Here is a 25,796-nt window from a genome sequence, read left to right as displayed (position 1 = left end):
GAGTCTACAGTAGCGAACGAAACGGGCGAGTCTTTGCATCGTAATATTCATTTAAATATAAGCGTATGCCTTGAACATTAATTAATCAAAATTCATATCACAGAAACTCGCAATAGAACTTCCATTAGAACCCCAACTAGATATAAAATTTCTTTATGACACAACACCTATTTTCAGTGCGTTACTCATTTCATTAGGTAATTAGGTTATAAATTAAAAACGCTCAAAACAACTTACTTACTTTTTCCTTGAAATTTAGATATTTATAATAGTGTTAATTATTCCAGAAGATGATCACTTGACCGGTAGACGCAAGCGAACAGATTCAAGACCACCAGTCCTTACATATGGCTTGCATCAAAAAATATAAACGGAATTTCGCGTAAAAACGAACATAGTTGATAAACAAATATATTTTTTCAAGAATTTATATTTTTAAGCAAGATGTATATGTATATATACAAGAAATTTCTTGATTTTATGCGTACAATTTATGACCAGAGAGTGCATTTTAATTTTCAAGGAGTTGAACAATTCTTAGATGACGTTGGTAGATCAAAAGGCAGATTTAGCTAATAATAATATATTAACGACGTTTCGAATGTAGCAACATTCATTTTCAAGTTAAGAGAAGCATTGAATAGTGAAATTTGGTTGGACATAAGTACATAATACACGTAAATAGGATACAACACAAAAATTTCGAGCCAGAAAGTCCTTACGCAAACAATCTCAAATTTTATTTTAGACAAATCCGGTAGCTTGGAAATCGATAGCTGGGGTCCAATTCAAAATTAAGACGGTTCCAGCAATCGTTGGTCGATTAATGTTGTGCACCTCCGCATGATGACGCTGGTGGGTTTCTCCAGCACGGTGCGAGCGACAGTCTTGTGAGTTTGTCTCAGGGGGCTTCTCTGCCCTCCAGGTTGAAGATGACAGGTGAGACGGTCTCAATGTCGTGGTTGTTAGTCCAAATACTCCAATGTAGTCCAAATGATGAAGAAGTCTACAACCTTCTTTGAAGCAAAATTTATGAACTACACTGGCCTCTTTGAGAACTTGAGCTTTTTGGCAGGGGCCATTGTTTCGTATAGTCCGGAGTTTGACGTTGTTGTCAAGGGTGTCGTCAAGCATATTGAATTCATCAATGAACTTGAGATGAAGCTGCTTGTTTATAATACTCAATGTCGCAGTTGTTAGTCCAATTCCTCCAATGTAGTTCAAATAATGAAGAAGTCTACAACCTTCTTTGAAGCAAAATTTATAAACTACACCGGCCTCAAGGAGAGCTCCCGCTTTTTTGCAGGGTCCATTGTTGCGCATAGTCCGGAGTTTGACGTTGTGGTCAAAAGCGTCACCAAGCTTTTTGAATTCATCAATGATCTTGAGATGAAGTTGCTTGTTTGTAATATTCAATATCGTGGTTGTTAGTCCAATTACGCCAATGCAGTCCAAAAGATGAAGAAGTCTACAACCTTCTTTGATACAAAATTTATAGACTACACCGGGCTCATGGAGAAATCCTTTCTTGCAGTGGTCGTTGCTGCATATAGTCTGGAGTTTGATATTATCACGGGTTTCATTGAGCCTTTTTAATTCATCAATAATCTTGTGACGAAGTTGCTCGCTTTTAACACTTTGAGACAGTTTGAGTTTCTTTTCTGAGTCTTCAAATTTCATATTTTGGGTTTTACTGTTGATTTTTCTCGGAATTAGTTCACTTCTGTGTCCCACAGTTCGCATTTCACCTCCTGCTGCCGGGTCATGAGTGCAGAAATTATTATAAGATGGCAGATATAAGATTTATGACCATACCTCTCTGGTCATAAATTGTACGCATAAAATCAAGAAATTTCTGCCATCTTATAATAATATATACAAGAAATATATACATATTAATGATATTATATTTTTACCCATTTTAGTAAATTTTATGAAATATTTTTTGGTCGTCCCCATAACTTTACTCTTCGTGATACCCTTTCGAGTTTCAAAAATTTGTACTGACTGCTTTTCCACATACTTTCTCCAGTAGTTCAAGGAAAAAACACTTTGATTACTGCAGGCCTACAGAAGTACCAATAAATAGGGCAAAACGTGTCTGTGACTACGAACTTGTCACGCGTCCTTGCAAGAGAAACCAAACCAGTTCCCAGCGCCCCCCCCTCCGGTGGGGGTAAGGACCCCGCACTTATAGGGGGCACGACAGGAATGTGTGTGCCACACAGCGCAATGAGAGGAAAAATACAACGTTCATTTTTTACACGTGACTCATATCACTCGATAACCAGTAGTTCATGTTAAATTTATTTCCCCCTCATTCAAATAATTCGCAGAATGACAAATTTCAGTGGAAAAAATTGTAGTCGCAACGAACAGGCCTTACATCGCGCCGTTAGTTTGATGAATTCGAGCAAACCAATACGAGAGAAAATAGACAAAAAGAGGAAGGGCTAAGCAAAGAGCTGAACCTCAGCAGACAATTGCGAGGCCTCCACATTTGAAACCGCAAAAATGAGATCTCGAGACGAATTGGCGTAATTGATGGAGCAGAACGAACGCTTTTCCTCGAAGCGCTAAGCTAACGCTGAGCTCGCCTTGCTTTACGATGTGAGCTTGGCCATAGCCGAGGCACAACATTATACGAAATTCAAGAATAGGAATGAAAACTAAATGACCGTACGATAAATTGGGCTCATTACTATTTATAGGGCCTCAATGCAGTCATGCCTTCAATTTTACAACCAACTTTCAAATATTCAAAGCTTATCCTCAATGGCAGCTGGAAACGAATACCTTTGTACAGCAAAAGGATTCATTTCGTGAAGTAAACACAACTTCAAGCACATATTTATAGAAATAAGTGTAGGAAATAATGAAGTGCCAAGTCTTAGGCATCCAGGAAACGGAAAGGCAGGAGGGCAAGGAGGGCGGGAAGAAAGAGAACCTCCCATGCCGGAAACCATATGAACAAAAAGAGAAATCCTGGGCATCCTCTGCAGCCGTGGAAGCCGTGGTTTCACGAGAGGAACGTCGAACGCCCAGTTCGATGCATTATTACTTTGACCGGTAGACAGTGTCGTTCTCTCGTCTCTGATTATTTAGGGAAAATTGACTTATCAACACTACAGATTTGGAGTTGGCATCTCATTAAGAAAAACTTAACTGCATGTTTTCATAGTTTATACAAAACTGACAGCAAAATTCTTTTCTATATCAACTTAAACTTCATGAAGTCGCAGTCAATATGTCGATGTGTTACTGTAGTGTAGTTATTTATGGATAATAAATGAATACCAACGTATTTACCAAGACCAACTCGATGCTCAAGTGCGTACTCCAGCGTGCTGCGTACAATAGGGTTCGTTTTAACGTCCGCCGCAGGACACGAGTAGTATATTACCACTTCTTAAAAGTGGCATATTTTTCGCAATATATATTAGCGATTTCAAACAAAGCAGACTTCAAGACGGAAGAGCAGCTGCAGGAAGACAACAGCAACAACGACAACATCAACAGGAGCAGAGGCAGCTGAGAAACAAAGCGTTTAAGCGACGCTCTCGCGAATACATAAAAAAATATGATACCTATTCAAATGAGTAGCATGTACTATTAAGGAATACGTTGAACTAAATATAAAAACAAATAATTGCGCAAGAATAACAAACTATTCTTTATACATGTATATTTGTAGGTAATGAACACACGTGGCCTGTAACAGCTAAGTCCAGAACACATACATACTACGAATTTTGAATACAATGGCACGGATCCATGCTAATTACACGCTGCACGCTTGATCGCGCATTTCATGGTAACAATAAACCGACATTTAATTAAGACTTCAAAAGTGTCTACCTCTACCAGCTAGCCTACAAGCTCTGCAAAACTACGTAAGTGAACTTCGGTTAGATGCAGTGAAAATTAGTTGCAGAAAAAAGTACTAAGCAGTTTCAGCATTGATGTTATGATCTCGTTGGGGCAGAGAACAGCATTCACGGCAACCCGCCTACCGTGAACACTTAACTTATAGTTCAGTCAACTTCAGTGTTCGCGATGGGGTTCATTATATAGGTACGTAGTGGGAACTGGGATTTTGGGAAACAATAGATTTTTTAGAAACCAGTTCATCCGTAACTTCCTGATAGACTTCAAGATTTTGTTCAATATCTTATTTCTGTTGATGCTGAGATTCATGATAGGTAATACAGTAATACTTACGGGTTACAGGTCTTCTTATTATCTTATAGGACTTAATTGGGTACCGTCAACAAAGAAGTCTCAGTCGTTTGCCTATGCTGCATAACTGCATATAAGACATCTATGATTCGCAAGTCTTTCTAAATAATCTCACTGCAGACAACTCAATACTCATGTCAGCATGAATGCACGATCGCTTAGAACTTTTGAGCAGTAAATTGCATCACATATGCCTTTCAAATGCTTAAAACATCGCCTGAAAGCTCGAAAATGCTAAAACTATTCAAAACTACCGTCCCGTCATTAATTCCCACACAAGTACAAAATTGCAAAGAAAGGAACAGGGTGCAACAATTAATGCATAATAAAATTGATGTTATAACATAATTACCTCCCAATAGACTATTTTAGTTGTAGAGACGGCCGTTGCATGAGTCTGTTCACTCTGATGAGACAGTTGCCAGCCACTGGTTAGAATTTGACCGCTCAGAATACCGTTGAAATTACCCGGTGCCCAACTCCGGCTTTTCCGTTAAAATCCGTTGGCCTCTACAAACCTGGTTGTAAAACTATGACACGGTAGGAGGAATTCAAAATTACTGTGAAACCATTCATCATCTTTATAGTTGCAGAGATAGCCTAGGGAAAAACAAGCTTCAAGCGCTAGCAATCCAGATCGAGACACAGGTGACAACTACACACAACCTCACCGATCGCGGCATAAACTTGAACTAACTCAACTCGAAGTCTCGAGGTCGAGGAAATGCGGCAGATGCGTTTGCTCCTACCGTCCTATGACAGCTTGTGGCGACGCAACGATCCTGTGGTCATCAACTCGAGAAAATGTGACTGATTGCAACATGTGAAATGTGAATAAAATGTATAAAAAAAATTTTTAGAGACCACGTTTTTCATGTGGACTCAAAAGTAGAAAATAATTTTTCGGCAGCTACTGATCTCTGTTTGCTTTCATTCTCTTGGTCTTTTGTATTTCAGTTAAAATATTTTACATTAAAAGTTTCAGAGCGCTAGCTAATGGGAAAGTTGGTGAAATATCGATATTTGATCATCACAGACACGAAAGCGAGCTAAGAAAAACGTGGTAAAAACACGACTGATTGCAACAATATTGTAGTTTCAATGAAATGTAAGAAATGCACTGACGGCGGAATTCAGAACAATATTGTACGTATCAACCAAGGCTAAAGTTTGGCTTAATGAGTACTAGTACTACGCTCAATAAATGCTATATTTCTTACGAATAAAAGTTCCGCACAAAAATGGATATAACATCCTCTACCAGAAGAACTATCCTTCACGCCAGTGGTTCTCAAGCATTTTCAGTCTTTACCATTTTGAATCGGTGGAAATTTTACCGGCCAGTTATTCCTGAGGAGCCAACAACAAAATTGATGAAATCACATTTTGCCTTTAAGAAACAAGGAAGAGCACATCAAAAATCAAAATTTATTTGTATAGCTAACATTAAATAACGCACAGTTGAAGAAATTAAAATAAAAATGATGTTGCTCTCTTCACTACTAGCAAAAATTGTGTGCACAACAGTAGACAAAGAATAATGTTCTTTTCCCAATTTGCGAGAAGATGGAAAAGCACTGACATTTTCTTGTGGATTATTAGGTGCAAAAAATCTTTTGTAGGGACGCCAGATACAATTTGTCTTGCCTAGATTCGATTAAGCTTTCCTTCCGGGATTCACACCCCAATCGCCTGGTCTCTGTGCCCCACATTTTGAGAACTTACTTACGCCTACCAATTGTTTTCAAGATCATAACTTTACAAAAATCTCCATATGATGAGAATAAAAAGCTTGCATGATGCGTCCACTTACTGGATGACTGATATTGTCGAATTTTGTCATAGACTTTAAACTCGCATTTAGAATCAGCTGCTTTGAATTTTAAAAACGTTAACACTTCAATACAGGCCTCCAAGCCACTGCGTACGATTATTTTTACGATCACTGCCTAACAAACAGATAAGCTTAAACATATCGCATCACATTAGCTTGAAACTAGGCAATTAAACCATAAAATAAATTCCCAAACCCGACCTTTCTACCTTAAAGATATAATGGACAGTCATCGGAAGAGCATATAGATGTAGCCAGTAAGTCCGAAGAAGGAACAAAAAGGCATTTAATTCGATTATTTCTTTAATTAATCGGGGTTCTAAGAATACAATCCGTGAGCAACGATTCACGATGTCTACAGTAATAAATTAGCTTCCTTCACCGTAAATCAAAGTTAACATGAGCAGCCGCAAACCTCGCTTCAACTAACCCGACACGTTTTCAACTCGAGAGCGCAATTCAAATATACAACAAAATTGAACCAAAGGGTTACAGGACGAATGATGTAATACTAGTTAGTTGAACACCTCGCGTACCTTCCTTTACTAGTGAAGTAATGAGGAGCCGAGTCGTTCTGTAGGAAAGAAGTTATTTGGTTAAATACGGGTTGTCACGAGAGGTCAGAAAAAGGCGGGGAAAAGGAGAGCGCAACGATGTAGAAGCTTACGACTTTATACGTGACTGGTCGACACGAAAATACATCAAGCGTGCAACTGTAGTTGGCACCTTGAGACGGCTGCTCACAAGCAGGAGATGAAGATTAGCATGCAAAAATGCAGCACACTACAAAATAAAAGTAACTGCGTTCCTTGATTTCAACATGAACCTATGTCAAAGTGTATTCCGGTGAACATAAATGACATGATAAGAAACAGATTTTTGAAATGTACAAGAGCATATAAGCGTTCTATTCCTCCATTCTGAATTGCCCTGATCGTCAAGATATTAGAGCAATTTGATTAACGTAGTCATCAAGTCTTCGATAATTATTTTAAGAGATTGGCACTCGATACAGTAAGTTATCAACATTAGTCCTTAGTTTTTAGCGTGAAGAAATGCTACATGACTAGTATGAGGTAAACTTGTACACTAAACATAATGAACGAAAAACAAATAACCAAATTTCGCAAGGGAATTAAGTGGGATCACCTGACATTTTATTCACATAGTAATGTGCTGTTGGCATGCAATTCAAGGATAAGGGCGTAATAGGATAATTGGCATCTCAAGGCTGGCACCTAGGACACGGATCACTCCATTACCTAGGATCCATTACCACGGATCACCTAGGAGACGAATCACTCCATATCAAACCAGATGTCAGAAGACAGCAAGGCAAGTGATAACCACTAAACAGAATTGATTTCGATTTCAAGCCTTAAGTATGACTCAATATTCGGAACGTCGTACAAATAAATAATAGAGCAGAGCAATATGAATGAATATGAAATAATACATTTTCCATTTACATTTCCTACTTATTGAATGATTAACGAAGAACTACAACTGAATGAAAAACTGAAAGATATGAAAGAAGATATCACGTTTTTTATACGAAAGTAGGTACAATATACAGATGCTGACGAATGTGAACTTCAGTTAACTTGAATCTTCTCAAGAATTCAAAACCGGAGAGCAGCTATTCCAAAGCGTCTACTTCTTCTTTTTATGGAACTTCTCGATGAACTTCATCATTTCTTCCTTGGACTTCTTCGGTAAGGGCAGCTTCTGCAAGAAACAGTTCTGAGAATTATCGACGCCAGCATGCAGAAAATTTGAAATGAAAATATCCAAACGTATTTTTGGTCAACATTTAAAATTCGAAAGTGGAATTGTTTCTGCATTTCTGTAGCTGATAAAGGTGAAATATGAATAAAATTAAGAGAAATGACAACCACATTGCGTTCAACAACCAGATCATTCAAAATATACGACTTCATTGATGAACTATATTTCGGGTGATATGTTATAGGTACAGGATTTAATATCTCAATCATTTAAAATAGGACGGATAAATATTTTTTTTCAGTTATACCTGTTTTACAATCTGTAGAATAATAATAATTCATAATAAATTACACTAATATACCAAACCATTATACGGCAAATTAAATAATTTTGGCATAAACAGTAATTGAAAATGGTAAAATTAAAATTCCCTTCCACGCACCTTGGGTTTCTTTTCCTGAGGGTTACAAGCAGGAGGGTAAGGCACAGAAGTCGTAGCAGAACTGCTGTGGTTCACAACCATATCTCCTTGGGCCTTAAACGCGCTCTGTGGTCCTGCGTCGTCACTGTCCTGTGGTCCTCTGGCGTCACTGTCCTGTGGTCCTCTTGCGTCACTGCCCTGTGGTCCTCTTGCGTCACTGCCCTGTGGTCCTCTGGCGTCACTGTCCTGTAGTCCTCTGGCGTCACTGTCCTGTAGTCCTCTGGCGTCACTGTCCTGTGGTCCTCTGGCGTCACTGTCCTGTGGTCCTCTGGCGTCACTGTCCTGTGGTCCTCTGGCGTCACTGTCCTGTGGTCCTCTGGCGTCAATGTCCTGTGGTCCTCTGGCGTCACTGTCCTGTGGGCCTCTGGCGTCACTGTCCTGTGGTCCTGTGGCGTCACTGTCCTGTGGTCCTGTGGCGTCACTGTCCTGTGGTCCTCTGGCGTCACTGTCCTGTGGTCCTCTGGCGACAGATAAACATGACTCCTCTTGAGCATTCGCTGTCGAATTGTTGGCATCGTCACCTTGGGATTTGCCTCGCGACACCTTCGATACCCCGATATTCTTTTTAGTAACTTGATTCAGTTTTTTCTTTGCCTTTTCCAGTTGACTGGATGCCGTTTGAGGGAGGTTTTCACAATCGTTAGGGATCCTTACTTTATCAGTCTCAGTTAGCTCCTGAGTCATTTCGTTGGTCTGAAAATGTGCTAAATCAGCCCCTGGAGTTTTAGGTGGGCGCTCATAATAGGAACAAGAGTCTGAGTTGAATTCTGCCATAGATCGTTGATTTGCAGGAGGTGATTGCTCACCAGGCATCCCCAAAAGCGGGGTGGACGTAAAAGGGTTCTTGAAGCGATGGTGGGGAGTGAATGCGTCTTGAGGAGGAAAGAGGGAATGGGATACCGTGGAGGAAGCAGGCGTAGGAGACGCAAATAAGAACTTGCCGGGGGTTAGGGGAGCTTGTAGAAACGTCGAGTCGTCGCATGTTATGTCGCACTCCTGGAAAATATCGTACTGAACATTATTACTGAATAATTAGCGACAAAAACGAGGTGGGAAAATACTAAATAGGCTTTTAAATCTAGTGGGGCGATAAATTCGTTGAGTGCAAATTAGTTCTCTTTAAGAACAATGAATAAGACTCTAGATTGCTGTTAAATATTTTTCAACGTTTCATAAGAACCAACTCTAAAGGAATACAATTCTTGAAGTGTGTATGATAAAGCTGAAAAATAAGAAAGGATACATACGAATCATCTTTCCTTAACGGTATCTAGATATAAAATAAGCCTATCAAAACATTCTAAAATGATTCCAAGGCAAGTATAGCAATACTCTCCACAGACAGGCATCAGTACAGTACTCTAAATTTTTTATACTAACCATCTCTTCCCTGCCGACTCTCACTGTGGCGGGCCGTTTAGTCTTTGTCTCTTCACGAGGTAAAGGGGAGGCTTCTCTCTTCTGCGCTGGACGCGATTGATGTTTAAGAGATTTTCGTTCAGACTTACGCGACCCAGAAGAACTAGATCGCCGCGTTTTATGAACTTTTTCTTTCTTGGGGTCTGAAATGTTGGAGGCGCTTGAAGATTTTCTCTGATCTGAACTCCGAGCTCGTCTCACCTTCTTTGATGAGTCGTCATCGTTATTATTGGTACTCTCTCTCTGGGCATTGAAATCTAAAGCGTTTGCTACAATTCCTGCCCGATTGCGCGACTTTTTTCCCTTCTCATGAGGTTTAGACTGAAGACTGCGATTTGTATATGATGGCTTGTCGTGAGTGGGACTGGGAATTTTTTCAATTTCTTGCTGCTCCCGGGTTAGAGATTTTTCTGCAACATAATTTGACTTGAAATGTTGTTCCGAATATAAATCTCCTCGGGCAGTCCTGACTGATTTTGTTGCCTTGGAATAACCAGAATTAATGCTCTCGTTTGATGAACGCAAATTTGTCATACCCACGTTAGAGTTTAGCAATGGATGTACATTAAGTGTTGATTTGGCAGCCGAATTCCGACTGTGTGATTAGGGAACACTGCACGAAGGAACTTCAACCAAAGAAGGATTATGTCGAGATGAATAATTAAAATTTTGAGGCTGCAATTCTTGGACCTGACCACGAGGCAAGTTGGAAGCGCCGGGTTTTGTAAGGTCAGGCGAAGACAGCTCAGACCATTGAGGAGAATCAACAATGTGGAGAGAACTGGGACTGGGAGTGTCGGCGCTGCGGACGCTGCCACCGCCGCTGTCGACAGCGCGCTGTGCGACGAGACGCGAGGAGGACGCTCGGGATCTCGGTGAATGGGATGTTCGTGGCAGCGGGACATCCCTGGATGACGGATGTGACTGAGTATTTTGATTGAGGTAAGTGGTTTCATGTTGCAAATTCTCAGGGGATTTATCCTCTCTCTGTCCTTCCCCAGATTTTACAACCCTAAACACGGGATAGCCCAGGAGTCCCCGATCCGCGGGAGCAGTGTGACGGTGTCCATCAAACGTCCTCCTCTTCTCTGAATGGCAGGTCAGGGCATTAGAGAATGAAACAGCATCATCTCGGCTCCCTCCAGAACGGTAGTTGCCATTCGAACTGAGCTTGGCACTCTCAGGTATCACGTGGGTTGGTACCATCTGCTTAAGAACTGCTGGCGGCTCATTCCCAGATCGAATGTTCGTTTCAATAGCAGGTTTTGCTGCTTTTTCCGTTTGGGTGCACGAAATATGTTCAACAGAAGTCGTTTGTGGCGAAAAATGAGAGTTTGGACCATCAAGATTCAATTCTAGCACATGGAAGAACTCCGATAATTTGAGGCGGATTTGTATCTGTTGATCATCAGATAGCTCCTCACATGAATTCCTTCCCACTTCTGTTCTGGCTTCATTCGATTTATTGGCATCTGGTCTCAGAGATGACTCATTGTCATTGCTGGGCTCAAGAGATGTGCTTTGAACAAATTGATTCTGCGCCTGACTATAATTTGATGTATTTCCAAGACCACAATCCCGGTCAAGTTGGAACGACGGGACCGCAACCATGGCTCCCTGATCATCCCTAATCATAGAGCGGCAAATTTTCCTCATCTCTTTTTCAGGCGTGGCTGGCAGTGGTTTGAATGACGCCATCCGTTGCTTATTAGTTGTTTTACTACTACCATCTCCTTGCGCGGTCACAATTGATCTGAGCCACTGATTGATTGAATTCTGAGCAGACCCAGCGATTTTCTCCTGGCAGAGCAGCTCAGGTGCATCGACGTCGTCTGCCACTGGGTTTCCTGGGCCGGCATGGCGATCGGGAGAGCTTAAACAGTAACCGCCATCTAGCATGGCAAGTTTGCTGTCAAGTTCCACGTACGAGTCGCTCAGGTCGTCGTCGTTGCAGTTTCTCTCTGCGCGGCCAGAAGAGTAACCGACAGTCCTCGAGTTTGGCGGCGGGGCTGTTGGAAAAAGGTTGGCCAATAAAAAGGTTACTTATGATTCCAAGGAAAACATTTTCACTAAAAATTAGCGACGACTAAAAATAAAAGTAAGACTTGATAATTAAGAAATACAAAGCGAAATAATAATAAAAAGTGACTCGACACTCACCCAAGACCAATGGAGAGGAGTTTCCCAACAGTGTGTGTTGCAGTTTTTTTACAACTGGGGGAGTGGAAGGCGACTGCAAAGGCTGAGTAGAGGGCGACTGCAAAGGCTGAGTGGAGGGCGACTGCAAAGGCCGAGTGGAGGAGGAACCATCGTTACCCCTGCCAACTAATTTATTTTTCTTACATGACCGCAGAGAACTTGTCTCTGGCACGCGATCCACGGAAGAAAGTGGATCATTGGAAGTTTGTTGTGATTTTTGACAATCACTAAACGGTTTTGAAGCATTACTGTTTCTTCTAGCACCTGTTTCCTGAGGAGGGCAAGAAGATGTGGAAGCTGCTGAATCTTTCAATTGGTCCTGGTGGCATTTCTTGCTTTGGGATCCTTGAGCAGAATCACCGCCGACAATGAACCCGTCCGCATCACCAGATGATAAAACAGTCGTCCACTTCTCCCATACGTCAGGAGAAGCAGGGGCAAGTTCAGCATGGCTGGATGCTGAAGAAGAATGGAGGCAAGGACTTTTTTTAGGCGAATCGAAGAGAGTGTGAATGAGTCGCTTTACAGCTGGCGTCATTGGAGGGCCGCGGTGTTCATGTTTGGAGGAATGGTGAGGGGTTCTCGGGAGTTCTTTGTCTGATGAACCCAAATGAGCCGGTTGGGGTGGAATTGTTCTTGAATAACTTTTGGTTTGAGTCTCAATAGAATTTCTCGGCTCAACATTACTTTCGCCTCTTTGAGATATTGATGGTAGCTCGTCAAGAATTGATTCAGGACAAGCAGCTAATTGAATGTTCGGTAAAGCAGGTTCACTTTTTGTTAGTGAATCATTACAACTGGTAGGCGGTGAAGCGTTTATCGACGATAAATTTCTTTTTGTTTTCTCCAAGTATTCAACTTTGCTAGCGGCTTTTTTTGATCCTCTTCTTTCTGAACAACCGTTAGGCGTTTTGTCCTGCGCTGCAAACACTCGGATACCATCTTTAGTAGTAAAATCCAGACTGGTTCCGACTTGGTCATTGGCCGTTCTGAGAGCAACTTTTGATTTACCTCTCATTTTAGAATGGGCACCTTCATTCGTTGAAGTTCCATTATCCAATTTGCTACTTCTATGGGTCTTGCCCAGATGTAAATTTTCTTCCAATGAGCCACGACAACTGCTTTGTTTAGGCGAAGAGTTCTTCAAAACATGAGAGTCAGCAGAAACAGCGTTTAAGGCTACAGTGCACATTTTCTTGCAGGGAACTTCAGGAGAACTTGACGATTCCGAAATGTCAAACATAGACCCAGATGTAGCTCTATCGCTAGGGTTACAAGGATTAGACGGATTTTTAGAAAGTACTGGCTTCTCTAACAATCCGGCTTCCGGCGCTAGCATCCCCAACTTAGAAATTTCTAATTTGTCACTAACCAGACCACATTGAGAAGCGTGTTGTTCATTAGATACTTCTTCTCGGATCAGGTCTGTCAACACATTTTCACGCGAGTCACATGCAGTCCCTTCAGGTCTAGAAGCTCTCACGTATTCGGTTTTAGGAGCCCGCTCGTTTTGCTGCAATTCAACTACATCATCTAGTATCGCCGAAGAACATGGCTCATGCTTTGATTTGCCATCGCTTCTTTTATTTTTGTTTCTCTTCGACTTACGACTTTTTAATTCATGATTTTCTTTCTGTAGGATGGTTTCAGCAGCAGAAAAGTCACCGTGTTCAATTCTAGAGACAAGGTCAATTAAACTCGACTCCGGCCGAATCGAGGGCGTGGGCGCAGCGCGTGAAGAAAGACCATCATCAACCACATCAATATTGCTGCCGTTTTGGCCTATGATCGCCTCCTTACACTCAGGGAGAGAAAGCATTATCTCCATGGAAGTGGACTGCGCTTTTAAGGGGGTATTGAGTGATTCGAGAACTGATGAAGCCGGCTGCATAGTATTGTGATCAGCTGAAGCTTGCTTGCTGATAGCATCGAATGCAACATGAGCCTCACTTGGCAGATCATGCAAGCGACCTGGGGAGCAATTTATTGAATCTTCTAGCGAGAGATTTGTTTTTTGCTCGTCAACTCCCAACCAAGATTTTTTTTCAATGCTTTTCTGAAGCTCCCGTTCCAGGAAAAGACCCATTGTGGTCGGGGACATGACTGGCAGATCTTCTGGCTGGTCTTGATTATCGTTAAGTTCTTCATGAGCTCGATTTCGACCCAGTTCTTTTGCATCATTTTTGGTCAGTGCAGAATCGCCATCCTTACAAACATCGGTGCGAGATGGGACGTGATTGGCACCTTTCTCTTGATTTGTTTGCTTTACTGTTGTGTCTTTTTTCCCTGAAGAAACCTTAGGGCATGGAGAGAAAGGTGGAAACGTCTTGGGTAACGGAGTATTGAGATCATAGCCGACCCCACTTAGTTTCTTACTAGTGCTCGGAATACTCTGATGGATTGGAGTGGGAGCCTCCAGGCTAACTTCGGATATCTTAAAAGGCGTTTTCAGTGCATCAGACATCAACGAAGGTAAAACGTCGGAGTTAGGTGAACAGCAGCTGGTATCAGCTCCCATGGCGTTGGTTTCATGGTGTGTGCTACTGGTTGAATCAAAATTGTTCAAACCAAGAGATGACGTTGGTGAGAAGGACAGGCGAGGCATCGATAATATTTTTTCTCCATCAGCAGACACGTTAAGTTTCCCTTCTTCCTCATAGGTGTCAAGACGTCGGCGTTTCTTACTACCTCGAGGAGAAGGAGAGTCAGAAACAGATTCCGACACTAAAACTGAAGTCTCTTCTGCAATGGCGCTCAAGTTTTTCAATGCTGTCTTTTCCCGTGTGGGGCTCAACTCACGCGAAAGCTTTGACATTTTAAAACTGTTTTTGTCAGGCGATGGTGAGCCAAACAAGCTTCGCTGCATGTGGCATGGCAGAACATCCATAATAGCGACCGGAGATTTGTTCGGAGTACAAAAATCGAGTGCCCTGACGTGGCTACGCCGTCGCTTATAGCTTGGCGTGCTTTGGCAGCCTCTATTCATGGCAGTCTCCTGAACATTTTCTGTAGGCAACTTGAGAGCTGACGCACTATTTTTTGCAGGCTGAGCTGCCGCATCCAGGAGAGGATGTTTTACTGCTCTCGACCTCAACTGACGAGGCTCAATTGAATTAACAATTTCAACTGGTTTAGGTCGCGAGTCCACAGAAATTTTCGAAGGTGAAGAAGCTGGATTCTTATCGGATATAGTTCTAGGAGCAGAACCTTCTTTTTGATTCTTCCTTTCTAGACGTTTGCTGGCACGAAGTGAGACTGCAGACGACTTGTCAAGCACATTTTCCATTGCATTGCTGGCCCCATCACCAACATTTTCATCTTGAGATTCAGACAAACAAGTACCAGAAGTTGCTTTGACGCCAGAATGTGCTTCTTTAGCAGTGTTATCAAGGACTTCTGGATGAGACACACCGGTAGATTCAATAACAGGAACAGTTTTCTTTTTACTTGCGCAAGCTCGACTAGCGCGTTCTTTTGATGAGCTTTGATTGTCAGCCGTGGATTGTGGTAACTTTTCATTGGAACTGGAGGCACTTGCGCTTGACTTCACAGGCATGGCGTTGGAGGTCTCGCTAGCAGCTTTATTTTTTCTCTGACGACTTGAGAGTTTCACAGTTCTAGATCCCACGCTGATAGATACCAGATTGGGGAGCGTCACGGTCATGGGATGAGTTATAATACCTGGAACGTGAGAAATGTTTACAGAGTTATGGATAAAATTTCAATCTGAATCCTGACATAAGCAGTATATAGGACATTAAGCATTGGTAGAAATCAGTGACAACCTGAGCCTTGTACACAAATTCATGATATAAAACAGAAAATCCTAATCAAAGTAAAATTAATGCAGAAACTATATAGCCCCTGTGACTGAAAAAGTAAAGTTCTATTAGTCAATTCTATCCTGACCAAAAGACCCATAGTAAAACGGCTTCTATCATTAAATATCATATTATTGGGAACAGCAAGGCCAAACTGCATATAGATGATGTTTAGAAAATTTGGTTGCGTGAAAATTTACAATTTATTTGTAATGTAAAAGCTTTGTAAGATATTCTTTTGAATGTGACTTATTCAGCCTAAGAAATACCACAATAAATACTCACTGCAGTCAATGGGTTTTGGAGCCAGTGTCACTGGAGCCTCTGTGTAAACAATGTGTTTATAACTTATTAATTAGCAATTCAAAAATATGTATTGCATTTGCTTTAATTCATTAAGAAAATTATCTTCATTAGTGGAATTTTCTTCAACATATGTTTCAATTAAATTTATGGGAGAGTTGAAAGAACACGTACACTATTTCACACAAGGCACAAAACATGTAATACAGACATGTAACTCTTGAACAATAGTTGACAAATAATCTAGACAGCCCTTTATAGCGCCAGCCTCAGAGATATTTTACTATGATATTGGTCCACGTAAACTATAAAATCCATCTTAAGGGTTTACTCAAGTTTTCCCAGATTAATTTAATTAGCATGCTCAAGGATAGATAAATAAGAAATTTGCTATAAGGTCTTGCAATTATAAAAGTGGATTAAATAATTTGCTAATGAATCTAATTAATTAAAGCTAAAACATTAACGCTCACCTTTGACCATGGGGGGAATCTCAAGCACGGCCACCATACCTACAAATGTGCAAATAGTAAGAAAATTTCACAAAATTTTATGTATAAAAAACAAATACGATAATCCCAGAACTCCTTATTTCATCTAGAGTTACTATGAAACTATCAGACTTATTCAATAGTTAAGTAACTATCTAACTCAATAATTACATATTAAAAGAAACATGTGGACGCAATTAATGCGAAACACAAATAAACGCATGTATAGGATGATTAATTGAAAAACAGTGTTGAAATCGTCAATCCTAGTTCGCACCATCATCCAAATCCTTCACTTTGAATATCAGTGGAGACTCAACACAAAACTTTCGTATGAAAATATATCAAAATTAACAAATGTAATGGATGCTAGAAGCAGAAGTGGCATCTTGATAATATAAAAATCATCACAAATTTGTTCGATGACTACTTTGACACGGGAACAACCAAATTAGTGAGGTAAGCAACAGTTAATACACGCCTGGAGGAGTGATGCGGGGCTCAGACACTGCCGGTTTTTGTGAATATTTGCCGGTGTTGTCAAGCATCGGGATGCTGTCACTAATAATGGAGAAGACCTTGGGCGGTGGCTCAACTGCAGGCGTCTCCCCTTGTGCTTCGTATCCCTCCAGCTGTTGGCCATCCTTCTGGATGTTAGATTCTTGCGTACCTAATTGTTGAGAGCAAGAGAAACTAGAGTTCGTTTGCTGCAAATTAGTTTGATTCTGAGTCGTTTGCTGAATGTCTGATTGTTGGAAGGTTGTTTGTTGCACATTGGCGAGCGGTGCATTTGTGGCCTGTGGCATGCTGGCTTGGTACGCAGTATCACAGTTTGTGCTATACAAGCTGCACTCCGGTATCACCGACGACCTGAAAATAATAAAAATTCATATATACAAATATTGAAAAGTAATGAAAGGCAATGTAGAAGTTAATTGAACCGGAAATTAGGGCAAATTTTACATCAACCCAAATTATAGCATCTAAAGCAGCATCCACCAGGTCAAGGCATAGGTTTTGTGAAGCGGCAAAACTTTTAATTACACACCAGTGGTTCAATATTTTTTTCATAACAGTGTTTGAATTTTTTACTAATTACTATTCACTTCCTATGGTACACATTGTATTTTTAACCGCTTTATGGGTTGCATAATTCATACACAACACTTGGGTGCGATTGCCACGCTTCAAAATTATGCAGCTTTACGAGGGTTGAATTCACCACTGAACTCTTTGCAGTGACGCAGATCACAATTAATTCTAGCTGAAACTTACCCAGGAAGAGAACCTTGTAGACCGTGAGGAGAACACGGCTGGGCAGCTGGTACACAACACTTGGGTGCGATTGCCACGCTTCAAAATTATGCAGCTTTACGAGGGTTGAATTCACCACTGAACTCTTTGCAGTGACGCAGATCACAATTAATTCTAGCTGAAACTTACCCAGGAAGAGAACCTTGTAGACCGTGAGGAGAACACGGCTGGGCAGCTGGTACTACGGTCTGCTCTGCACACTGCCCGTCTGTCATCAATCAACAATTAAATATAAAAACTTTCATTTATAACTGGGTAAAATAGTTCAGTTACTAAAATATACCTGTTAGCGCATTAGATCGATAAAATGGCATAACTGATAATTCATGGACGTTACAATGTTGTTACAAAATGTAAAAGCTGCCAATTGCTATCAACCAACACATTGTTGATACTCAAAAAAAACTTGTACTAAGGATGCAAATTTAATAATGCTCAGGTTTAAGCAATCATAATGACACATTCTTTTCCTCGCATTAAACACAAGAAGTATCCATGCTAGGCAACAGTCTGATAAGTTTTTGGAAACCTTGGGCAGAAACAGCATTGATCCTACAGTAACCATCCATCCCAGGCAAAATCCGAAACATCTCTTGGAAACCTTGGTAGGAACAGCATTGCTTTACCGTGCGTATCCATTGCAACATAATGCTCGGTCCCGGTAGAGGTGCCGTTTAAGATGTCGTGTATCTCCTGGTCACGTCTCCTCTCATCTTCAGTGAGCTGCGCGTAGCTGAACTGAGGTTCAGGCGTTGACAGCGGTCGCCCCGTTCCGCCTGCAGAAGCGACGCTGGAGTTCTGATCGCCAGCACATAGGTTTGTCCCTGAAGAGATGATATCTCCAGAAGGTCCTTAGGGGAGAAAATTTCACTTAGCATTTAAAAATAAGATTTACTCATTGCCAAAATTGCTGTGTAAAAATTGCCGCTTAGTGTAAAAATTGTACGTTCAAAAGGAATACTTTTCTCACATAAATGTACACTAGAGCATGAAATTGTGAGATAAAATGATAATGCCTCAGAAGCATAAATTTCATTCACATACAATACAATGAAAAACATTCAATACATAAAATACAATAAAATGAAAAATACGCAACATAATACTGGATTTGGGTAAAGCAGAGAAAAGTTATGCTGAGTACAATAGTACGTATTATTAGAAACAAACAATTGTTGACTGCATGTTACAGTACATTAAAATTAATCCAATTATCCCTGTTTTATTTCTTAATGCTCACAACTTACTGGCGCCAAAAAATAGCATATCCTGGTAACTCGGATCATCCATAATCATTTTGCTGACTGTCTCAGCTATGTTTGACGGGAAGTCGGGAGGCAGGTCTTGACAATTCTGTGCTTCAGCATGAGAAGCCATCTCATTGGCGACCACATGAGTGTTGGTTTCTCCTGACGCAGCAGCACCTTGCTGGGCAAGGGTCTTGTTGATGGCAGCAGCAAAATGCTCATGGAAAGCTGTGTTGCTCAGGATGCTTTCGGTCAGCTGCTCTTGATACTGTTTAATGTAAATAAGTAGGTAGTAATTGAAGTATCAAAGTCAATACATTAGAACTTGGATTCGCTTTGAAATTTAGCACCCAAAATGTCAAATCAGTCCTTGTTCACACATCTATTTTTGCCTCAAAAGTGTTTAAAAAATTATAAGAGAATATCTGCACACTCAAACGACCACCCACACGGAAATTCAAAAATTATCATTTTCATTCCAACAGAAAATTTCAATTCAAATCATCAATAAACTAATTAATAATGTACAGATTCAAATCTCAATCGTTTACTTACCTCCTTCAATATAGAGGCACGGTCACTCTCTGTTGGTCTCCTTCTGGCGTGGTATCTGTCAAAAATAAATAGAAGTCAGACGATTTGCTAAAATCATATACATGGCCTTTTATAATTATGAATCAAATTACTGGCAGTAGGTAGCTCATCATTACAGGAATGTGTGTGCAAAAATCACTATCTATAAGGTTAACTGCTTGATTCAAAGTGATATTTTGAGTATTTAAAAATTTACATTCAATTTTAAATTTTCGTATAGGAAACAATCTAAAAATTAAAATATAGGAGTTTAAATCCCATACATTATCTTTCCTTGTTACTTCAATGCTACATACATAGCATTGACTGAAAAAGTATAACTCAGTACTCACTGCAGTGAGTGACAGAGAGCGCATTTTCTAGTCGACGAAAACTTGAGGTCACGGACGGACGGACAGACAGACAGATGGACATGGCGAGCACAATAGTGCATTTTTTCCATAAATGAGAAAATGCGCTAAAAATGGCAATTCTTCTCTTTCAACACTTTGTACTGAGATTTCTTAAACCACAAATTTTTTTGAATGATGCACAGAAATTATTTGATTTAATTGAATTTCCTATCAAACCACATATTTGATTTGATTTTAATATGAATTTTGTATTCATATTAAAATGAAATTTTAATATGAATTCATAAAAATGAACTCACCCTTTCCTTTTAGGGGATGAGCGCTCAGTACTGCATGTCTCAGCAGCAGCTGGCTGACTCTCTGGCAGTGATGCTACATCCTCCACAGGCTCTAGAGTTTATTTCAACACAAATTATTTTGTGTTGAATTATTTATTATTAATTAATTAATAATAAATAATTCATAAATTATTTATTTATTCATAAATAAATTAATTAATAATAAATTAATTTCAACACATTATTTTGTTGAATGTGTTTATTTCAACACATTCAACACAAATTATTAATTAATTACACTCAACACAAAGGCTGAGATGATTCATTATCAATGTTATGAGTGACAAGATATGTCATCTTATATACTACTAAATTATAGCTTACTCTGCCAATTATTGCAATGAGAGTTTGGAGCGAGATATTATACATGCAATTAGGTGTTGTGATATAAAGGATTAGACAGTAGAATCATTACATAAATCATGTTACTTCAATGTATTTGATCAATTTCAACAACAATTTACAGCCAAATAATAAATGGAATAGAAATAGCAACCAAACCCATTATAACCAACCAATAATAATGATGAAAGTAGCAACCAAACCCCATAAGAAGCTTGACCAAAATTGCAGTACAATTCCATGATGATGCCAATGGAGACAGTTCTATACACAATTCACACTCATTTGATTGACATTTTCAAGCATAAATCAAATTGCTTTTTGCTATTGTAATTTAGAGACAATTACTGACTTACCAGCAGCTTTTTGGAGTGAGAGAGTCTCAGACTCAGAAAAAAGGGGAGATGGAGAAGGATCTCGAATCATTGCCTTCTTAGCATTAGCTGATGACTCAGAAATGATGCTTGGCCTCATACGTTTTTTCTGTTCAGCACACAACTGTCAATACAAACAAATACCAGGTACATTTGATTAATGTTCAGTATATATATGTATATTGAAAGCAGATAACCTAAAAATTCAAGCAATCTTTCCTGTAAGCATACCGGTACCTATCTAAAATGGCCATCATATCATACAACTCAAAATTCCACACAAAATGTTTGGGAAAAGTTTATAACAAAAAGCACAACATAAATGGCAGCATAGAAACACAACTCAATTTAAAAAAAGTTCATATCAAGAAGCTAAGCTTCCTTGATCAAACCTATGACTCAATACATATAGTAAATAGAAAGAATGAACAATTTATTGTGGTTGTTCAGCAATAATACCGTATTCTTGACTACTGTCCAAACTAACCTGACTCATTTTCTTGCTCTCAGTGATGGCAGAAAGAAGGAACCTCAGCTGCTCACTCAGCAAATTGCTGTCCAACAAATGACCTAACATGTGCGAGTTCTGGGACGATATACGTCGAACTGCCCAAGGTTAAATAAACTTTCAGGACACATGTACACACAACTAAATATAAGATAAACTTGTCAAATAATTTCACCAAATTCAAATGAGAAATTGATCACAGAGGGAAACACTCAAGTTTTCCAGAATACTTGGGGCAAAGTGATGCTGTCTCAAGGTTTTCTTACCAAGTTCCCTGGAGTATGAGTAGTCAAGAAGTGCCTCTGTTAAAGTGAGTTGCCAGACTCTGCCCAGGACTCTGCGATTCTTCTTCCTGAGGTTGGCAACCTCGCTGAGCTCTGGGAGTTCTTCCAGCATTTTCTTGGCAGCTTCAGTGCATCCACGTCTCTCAAGATAACCTGAACAAATTATCATGATTAAATTGTAAATAAAACATGACAGCAGGAGATAGAATATAGTGAGATTAGATAAATTACCTTATTTTTTATGTTATTTGTAGAAAAAACAGGGTGAGGGAAAAGGGGTTAATTCTTCCTTCCACAGACATTTATTTAGACATTTCTAATTAGTGCCAGACCAATAATGCAAATGGTCTTATTTTGATAAGTTGCTTTACCTCCAAGTTGCAAAGCCCAACTTTTATTTCCACACCCAGTCTGAAATTACAAAGCCATTTAAAAATAATAATTATACCAATTAGCACAACTCTTTTATTTTCCAATGCTAACTTGGTTGCTGGCAACAGAGTACAGGAACAAGTTAACCTCACCTCCTTCACGAGACTCTCCCTCAACATCAACATGACGGTGGGCAATCCCAAAACATGCATGATCATCAGTCTCACAATTAGCTTAATTTTGATTCAAAATGGGAGCATTTACAGATATATATATATATATATATAATCTATAAATGCTTACACAACTCTAATATATACTCTTTTTATGTTTTACAATTTAAAATTAATATATTCATATTTTATTACAACACATTTAAATGATTGTGTTATATTGACAAAAGCAATAAAAAAACTCACCCAGAACAAGCCGTGCCAATTCAGATGGTAGAAGGTAATCAATGTCTTCATCATTATAATTTGTTGAATCAGTTGCCATTTGAAATAAGATGAAATGATAAAAGGGAAGTAGTAGTTACAAAATTATGAACTGATTGTGACTTGCAACCTGCATAAATAAATTAGCTAATATAGAATTATTATACAACTGAAAAATTAAATAAAAAAGATAAAAGTACAGAATGAGAACCATAAAACAAAAATTATTTATAGATAGTATCATTTAGGATTCATTTATTAAGAATATTGAAATTATTTAAACAAGATATCAACCAGCTTTTCATCAAAATATGACTTGATCAGCATGTAACTGCAAAGTTTGGCTACCTATTTGGCAAAAAAACACATTAATACAAGGATGATGCTAAGAGTCAACTTCATGTTGGCACAATATGTAAACCCCAGTAAAATTTCAAATGATTGTTTCATATTCTTGGTGTAATAAATCAGCAACCTTGACCACATGTCAAGACTGAGATATTAAATTATGGATTGACTGACATACTGAACTATTATCATACTGAACCACTCATTCGTACCAAATTATCACCACTCATTCATTCTCACCAGCGCTACCAGTGAAAGCACAATTCATTACAGCATTTGTAAATGACAGCATTGCATTGCACCTGGATTGCCATGCATTGCACCATACTGGAGTGCAGAACAATGGACTGCACTGCCTATAGGTATGCAGTCCATTCTAAACAAAGAAAATCATTAAAAAAGTGGTTAAGATAATAAGGATGGTATTAATATTCTACACAAATGTGTGAGCATTTGCAAGCCAAGCCTTCTTTGGATCGTTGGTAGGATAAGCTACGTCTGATTTACTAGCTATCGGGCCTAGCATTACATGAAAATATTCTTCTGTAGCAAAATTTTGAATGATTTAAAATAATAAATTTCTATGGTAGAATAAGCTGTCATGAGATTAAATAAAAAGTTAACCAGGAATTTAAAAGCAAAAAAATACCACAAAAATTCACCATATCTTTATAAGAGAAAACGTTTCGGAGTCCAGCTCCATCGTCAGTTCAAAACACAAAATTCTGTTCAGAAAAAGTTCAGTCCTAGAAACACAAATAAATCAATTAGTAAAGTAAAATGCACTAAAAATAAATAGATAAGACATGAAAATAATGCTAGTAAACGTAAACGGCCTATTTATTTACTATTTCAAGAGGAAAGGAGCTAAAAGCGGCATTCAGACTAGGCTTCTGTTTGAATATATATATAGGGATTCTAAAATTCGTAGATCACTAACACCGGATGCGGAAGCTAGAATTTTGAAATCACTATCAGATACAGAGGTGTTGCACTGCTCAGCATGAACACGTATAGCAGAATGAGGTGGATGTGCAAGTAGGTTCCCTGTTCTATAACTCCTGCCCTTGTACTCAGCCAGCCTAGTATAGAAATTGCGTGCCGTCATACCGACGTACGCTGATGTGCACTGCGCACAACTATATCTGTAAACTAGTGACAATCGCATAAGAACAGGTAGGGTATCCTTATACCTGAAAAACGAGCCGATTCTAAAATTGTTAACCAGCAACACATGAAGATTTACATCCGGAAGATATTTGGCAAATAAAACTTTTAATTCCTTTGACATAGTGCTAGGAAAGTAGAACAAATGCGATAGCCGCGGTTTATCAATGTTTGGACCCCATTTAACTTGAAACGAAAGGAGCAAAAGCTAAAAAAGCTGGTGCTTAAGCCGGTAAATGTCGATTTTCTAAAAACAGAAGTTTGGAAACGGCCATTAAATTTGGTAACTTTGCAATCAAGGAAAGACAAGCTATTGTCTGATTTCAGCTCCATGGTGAATTTGATAGACTTATGTTGGAGATTAAGATAGTCAAAGAAAAGGCCCACATGAGAGGGGTGCTTAAAAATCAAAAAAGTATCGTCAACATATCGGTTATAGAAAATTGGCTTAAAATCAAGAGGGCAATTGGCCAACCATGTAGCCTCATGAAAACACATGAATATATTGGCAAAGGTAGGGCCGAGTGGAAGTCCCATGCCCAAACCGTCAACTTGTCTGTAAAACTTGCCAGCAAATACGAAAATTGAGTTTAGCACAGATAATTCAAGAAGAGATTTGAAAAACTTGCAGTTAAAACCCATGACAAGGTCATTGACATCTTTAAACAATGAATTGAGACAAATATCGATGGTTTCAGAAAGAGGCCATAGTAAATTCGTGAACATTGGTAAAACTCTTCAGGCGATCTACAAACATATAAGTGTTATCCACAGTATATTGGTTTGTTGTAAGACAGTTCAAAAGCGGAACCAAAAATTTTGCAAGTTTGAAACTAGGGGTATTATAAGCAGCAAAAATTGGGCAGAATGGAAATTTCACATTGAAATCTGGTTAATGAATTTTGGGCAGACCATACAAGATACCCAGGCCAGAGCCAGAAACATGAAGTTGAAAATATGTTTCAGATGATAGTACAGCGGAATCTTTAAGTTTTCGTAGAAAATTATTAATTTTGTCCTCTATCTTCAAAACTATTTTAGCGATTGGCTCAGTAATTTCTTTGAATTTAGAAGGGTCGGTTATCAGATTAGTAATGCTACTGTTATAACGATTGCGATCAACTAGTACTACACCTGAATTTGAATTGTTGCGCAATATCTTTTCACAAAATGGCTTTCCATCACACCTGGTGCTCATCCAAATTAAAATGTTTATGTCCAAGCAATATACTGCAGTCGTTCCTAAGTGTGACAATAGGAAAGTTGTTTACTGTTCTTTTCCCTACTTTGGACCCGCATCCGAGACTATGTCAAAGGAATTAAAAGTTTTATTTGCCAAATATCTTCCGGATGTAAATCTTCATGTGTTGCTGGTTAACAATTTTAGAATCGGCTTGTTTTCCAGGTATAAGGATACCCTACCTGTTCTTATGCGATCATCACTAGTTTACAGATATAGTTGTGCGCAGTGCGCATCAGCGTACGTCGGTATGACGGCACGCAATTTCTATACTAGGCTGGCTGAGCATAAGGGCAGGAGTTATAGAACAGGGAACCTACTTGCACATTTACCTCATTCTGCTGTACGTGTTCATGCCGAGCA

At 39.4% G+C, this 25,796-nt stretch overlaps 2 protein-coding genes across 2 annotated transcripts in view; both read right to left on the bottom strand.

Annotated features, from left to right (window-relative positions):
- The window catches only part of LOC108665915, a 29,660-nt gene extending 24,686 nt beyond the window's left edge, over positions 1 to 4,974 (bottom strand). Inside the window, exon 1 of the mRNA XM_047880672.1 lies at positions 4,592 to 4,974. The gene's annotated coding sequence lies outside the window, so the exon portion shown is untranslated. The remainder of the gene's footprint in view (positions 1 to 4,591) is intronic.
- Positions 4,975 to 9,137: 4,163 nt separating this feature from the next.
- Positions 9,138 to 22,849, bottom strand: LOC108665914. The gene is made up of 15 exons (XM_018152714.2): positions 22,661 to 22,849; positions 21,852 to 22,022; positions 21,565 to 21,683; positions 21,060 to 21,201; positions 20,323 to 20,413; positions 19,632 to 19,686; positions 19,077 to 19,344; positions 18,456 to 18,680; positions 17,959 to 18,037; positions 16,997 to 17,385; positions 16,498 to 16,536; positions 16,007 to 16,045; positions 11,862 to 15,581; positions 9,663 to 11,710; positions 9,138 to 9,278 (listed from the first exon to the last, which is right to left on the bottom strand). The coding sequence occupies exons 1-14, from the start codon at positions 22,737 to 22,739 to the stop codon at positions 10,305 to 10,307; spliced, it is 6,822 nt and encodes a 2,273-aa protein (XP_018008203.1). The 5' UTR covers positions 22,740 to 22,849; the 3' UTR covers positions 9,138 to 9,278; positions 9,663 to 10,304.
- Between the last annotated feature and the right edge of the window lie 2,947 nt (positions 22,850 to 25,796).

The sequence above is a fragment of the Hyalella azteca genome, unplaced genomic scaffold (genome assembly GCF_000764305.2).
Source record: "Hyalella azteca isolate HAZT.00-mixed unplaced genomic scaffold, Hazt_2.0.2 contig5880, whole genome shotgun sequence".
Taxonomy (NCBI): Eukaryota; Metazoa; Arthropoda; class Malacostraca; order Amphipoda; family Hyalellidae; genus Hyalella; species Hyalella azteca.
The sequence above is the reverse complement of the archived record's forward strand: the minus strand, read 5'-3'. Positions and strand labels throughout refer to the sequence as shown.

Bases quoted from the DNA above. Each gene is read 5' to 3' on its own strand.
- LOC108665914 (XM_018152714.2), bottom strand. From the start codon at position 22,739: ATGGCAACTGATTCAACAAATTATAATGATGAAGACATTGATTACCTT. The intron at 21,202-21,564 runs GTTAGTTTGGAC...TTGTATTGACAG, and splicing joins AGAGCAAGAAAATGAGTCAG to TTGTGTGCTGAACAGAAAAA. The intron at 16,537-16,996 runs GCGTGTATTAAC...GCACATTTGTAG, and splicing joins GCCCCGCATCACTCCTCCAG to GTATGGTGGCCGTGCTTGAG.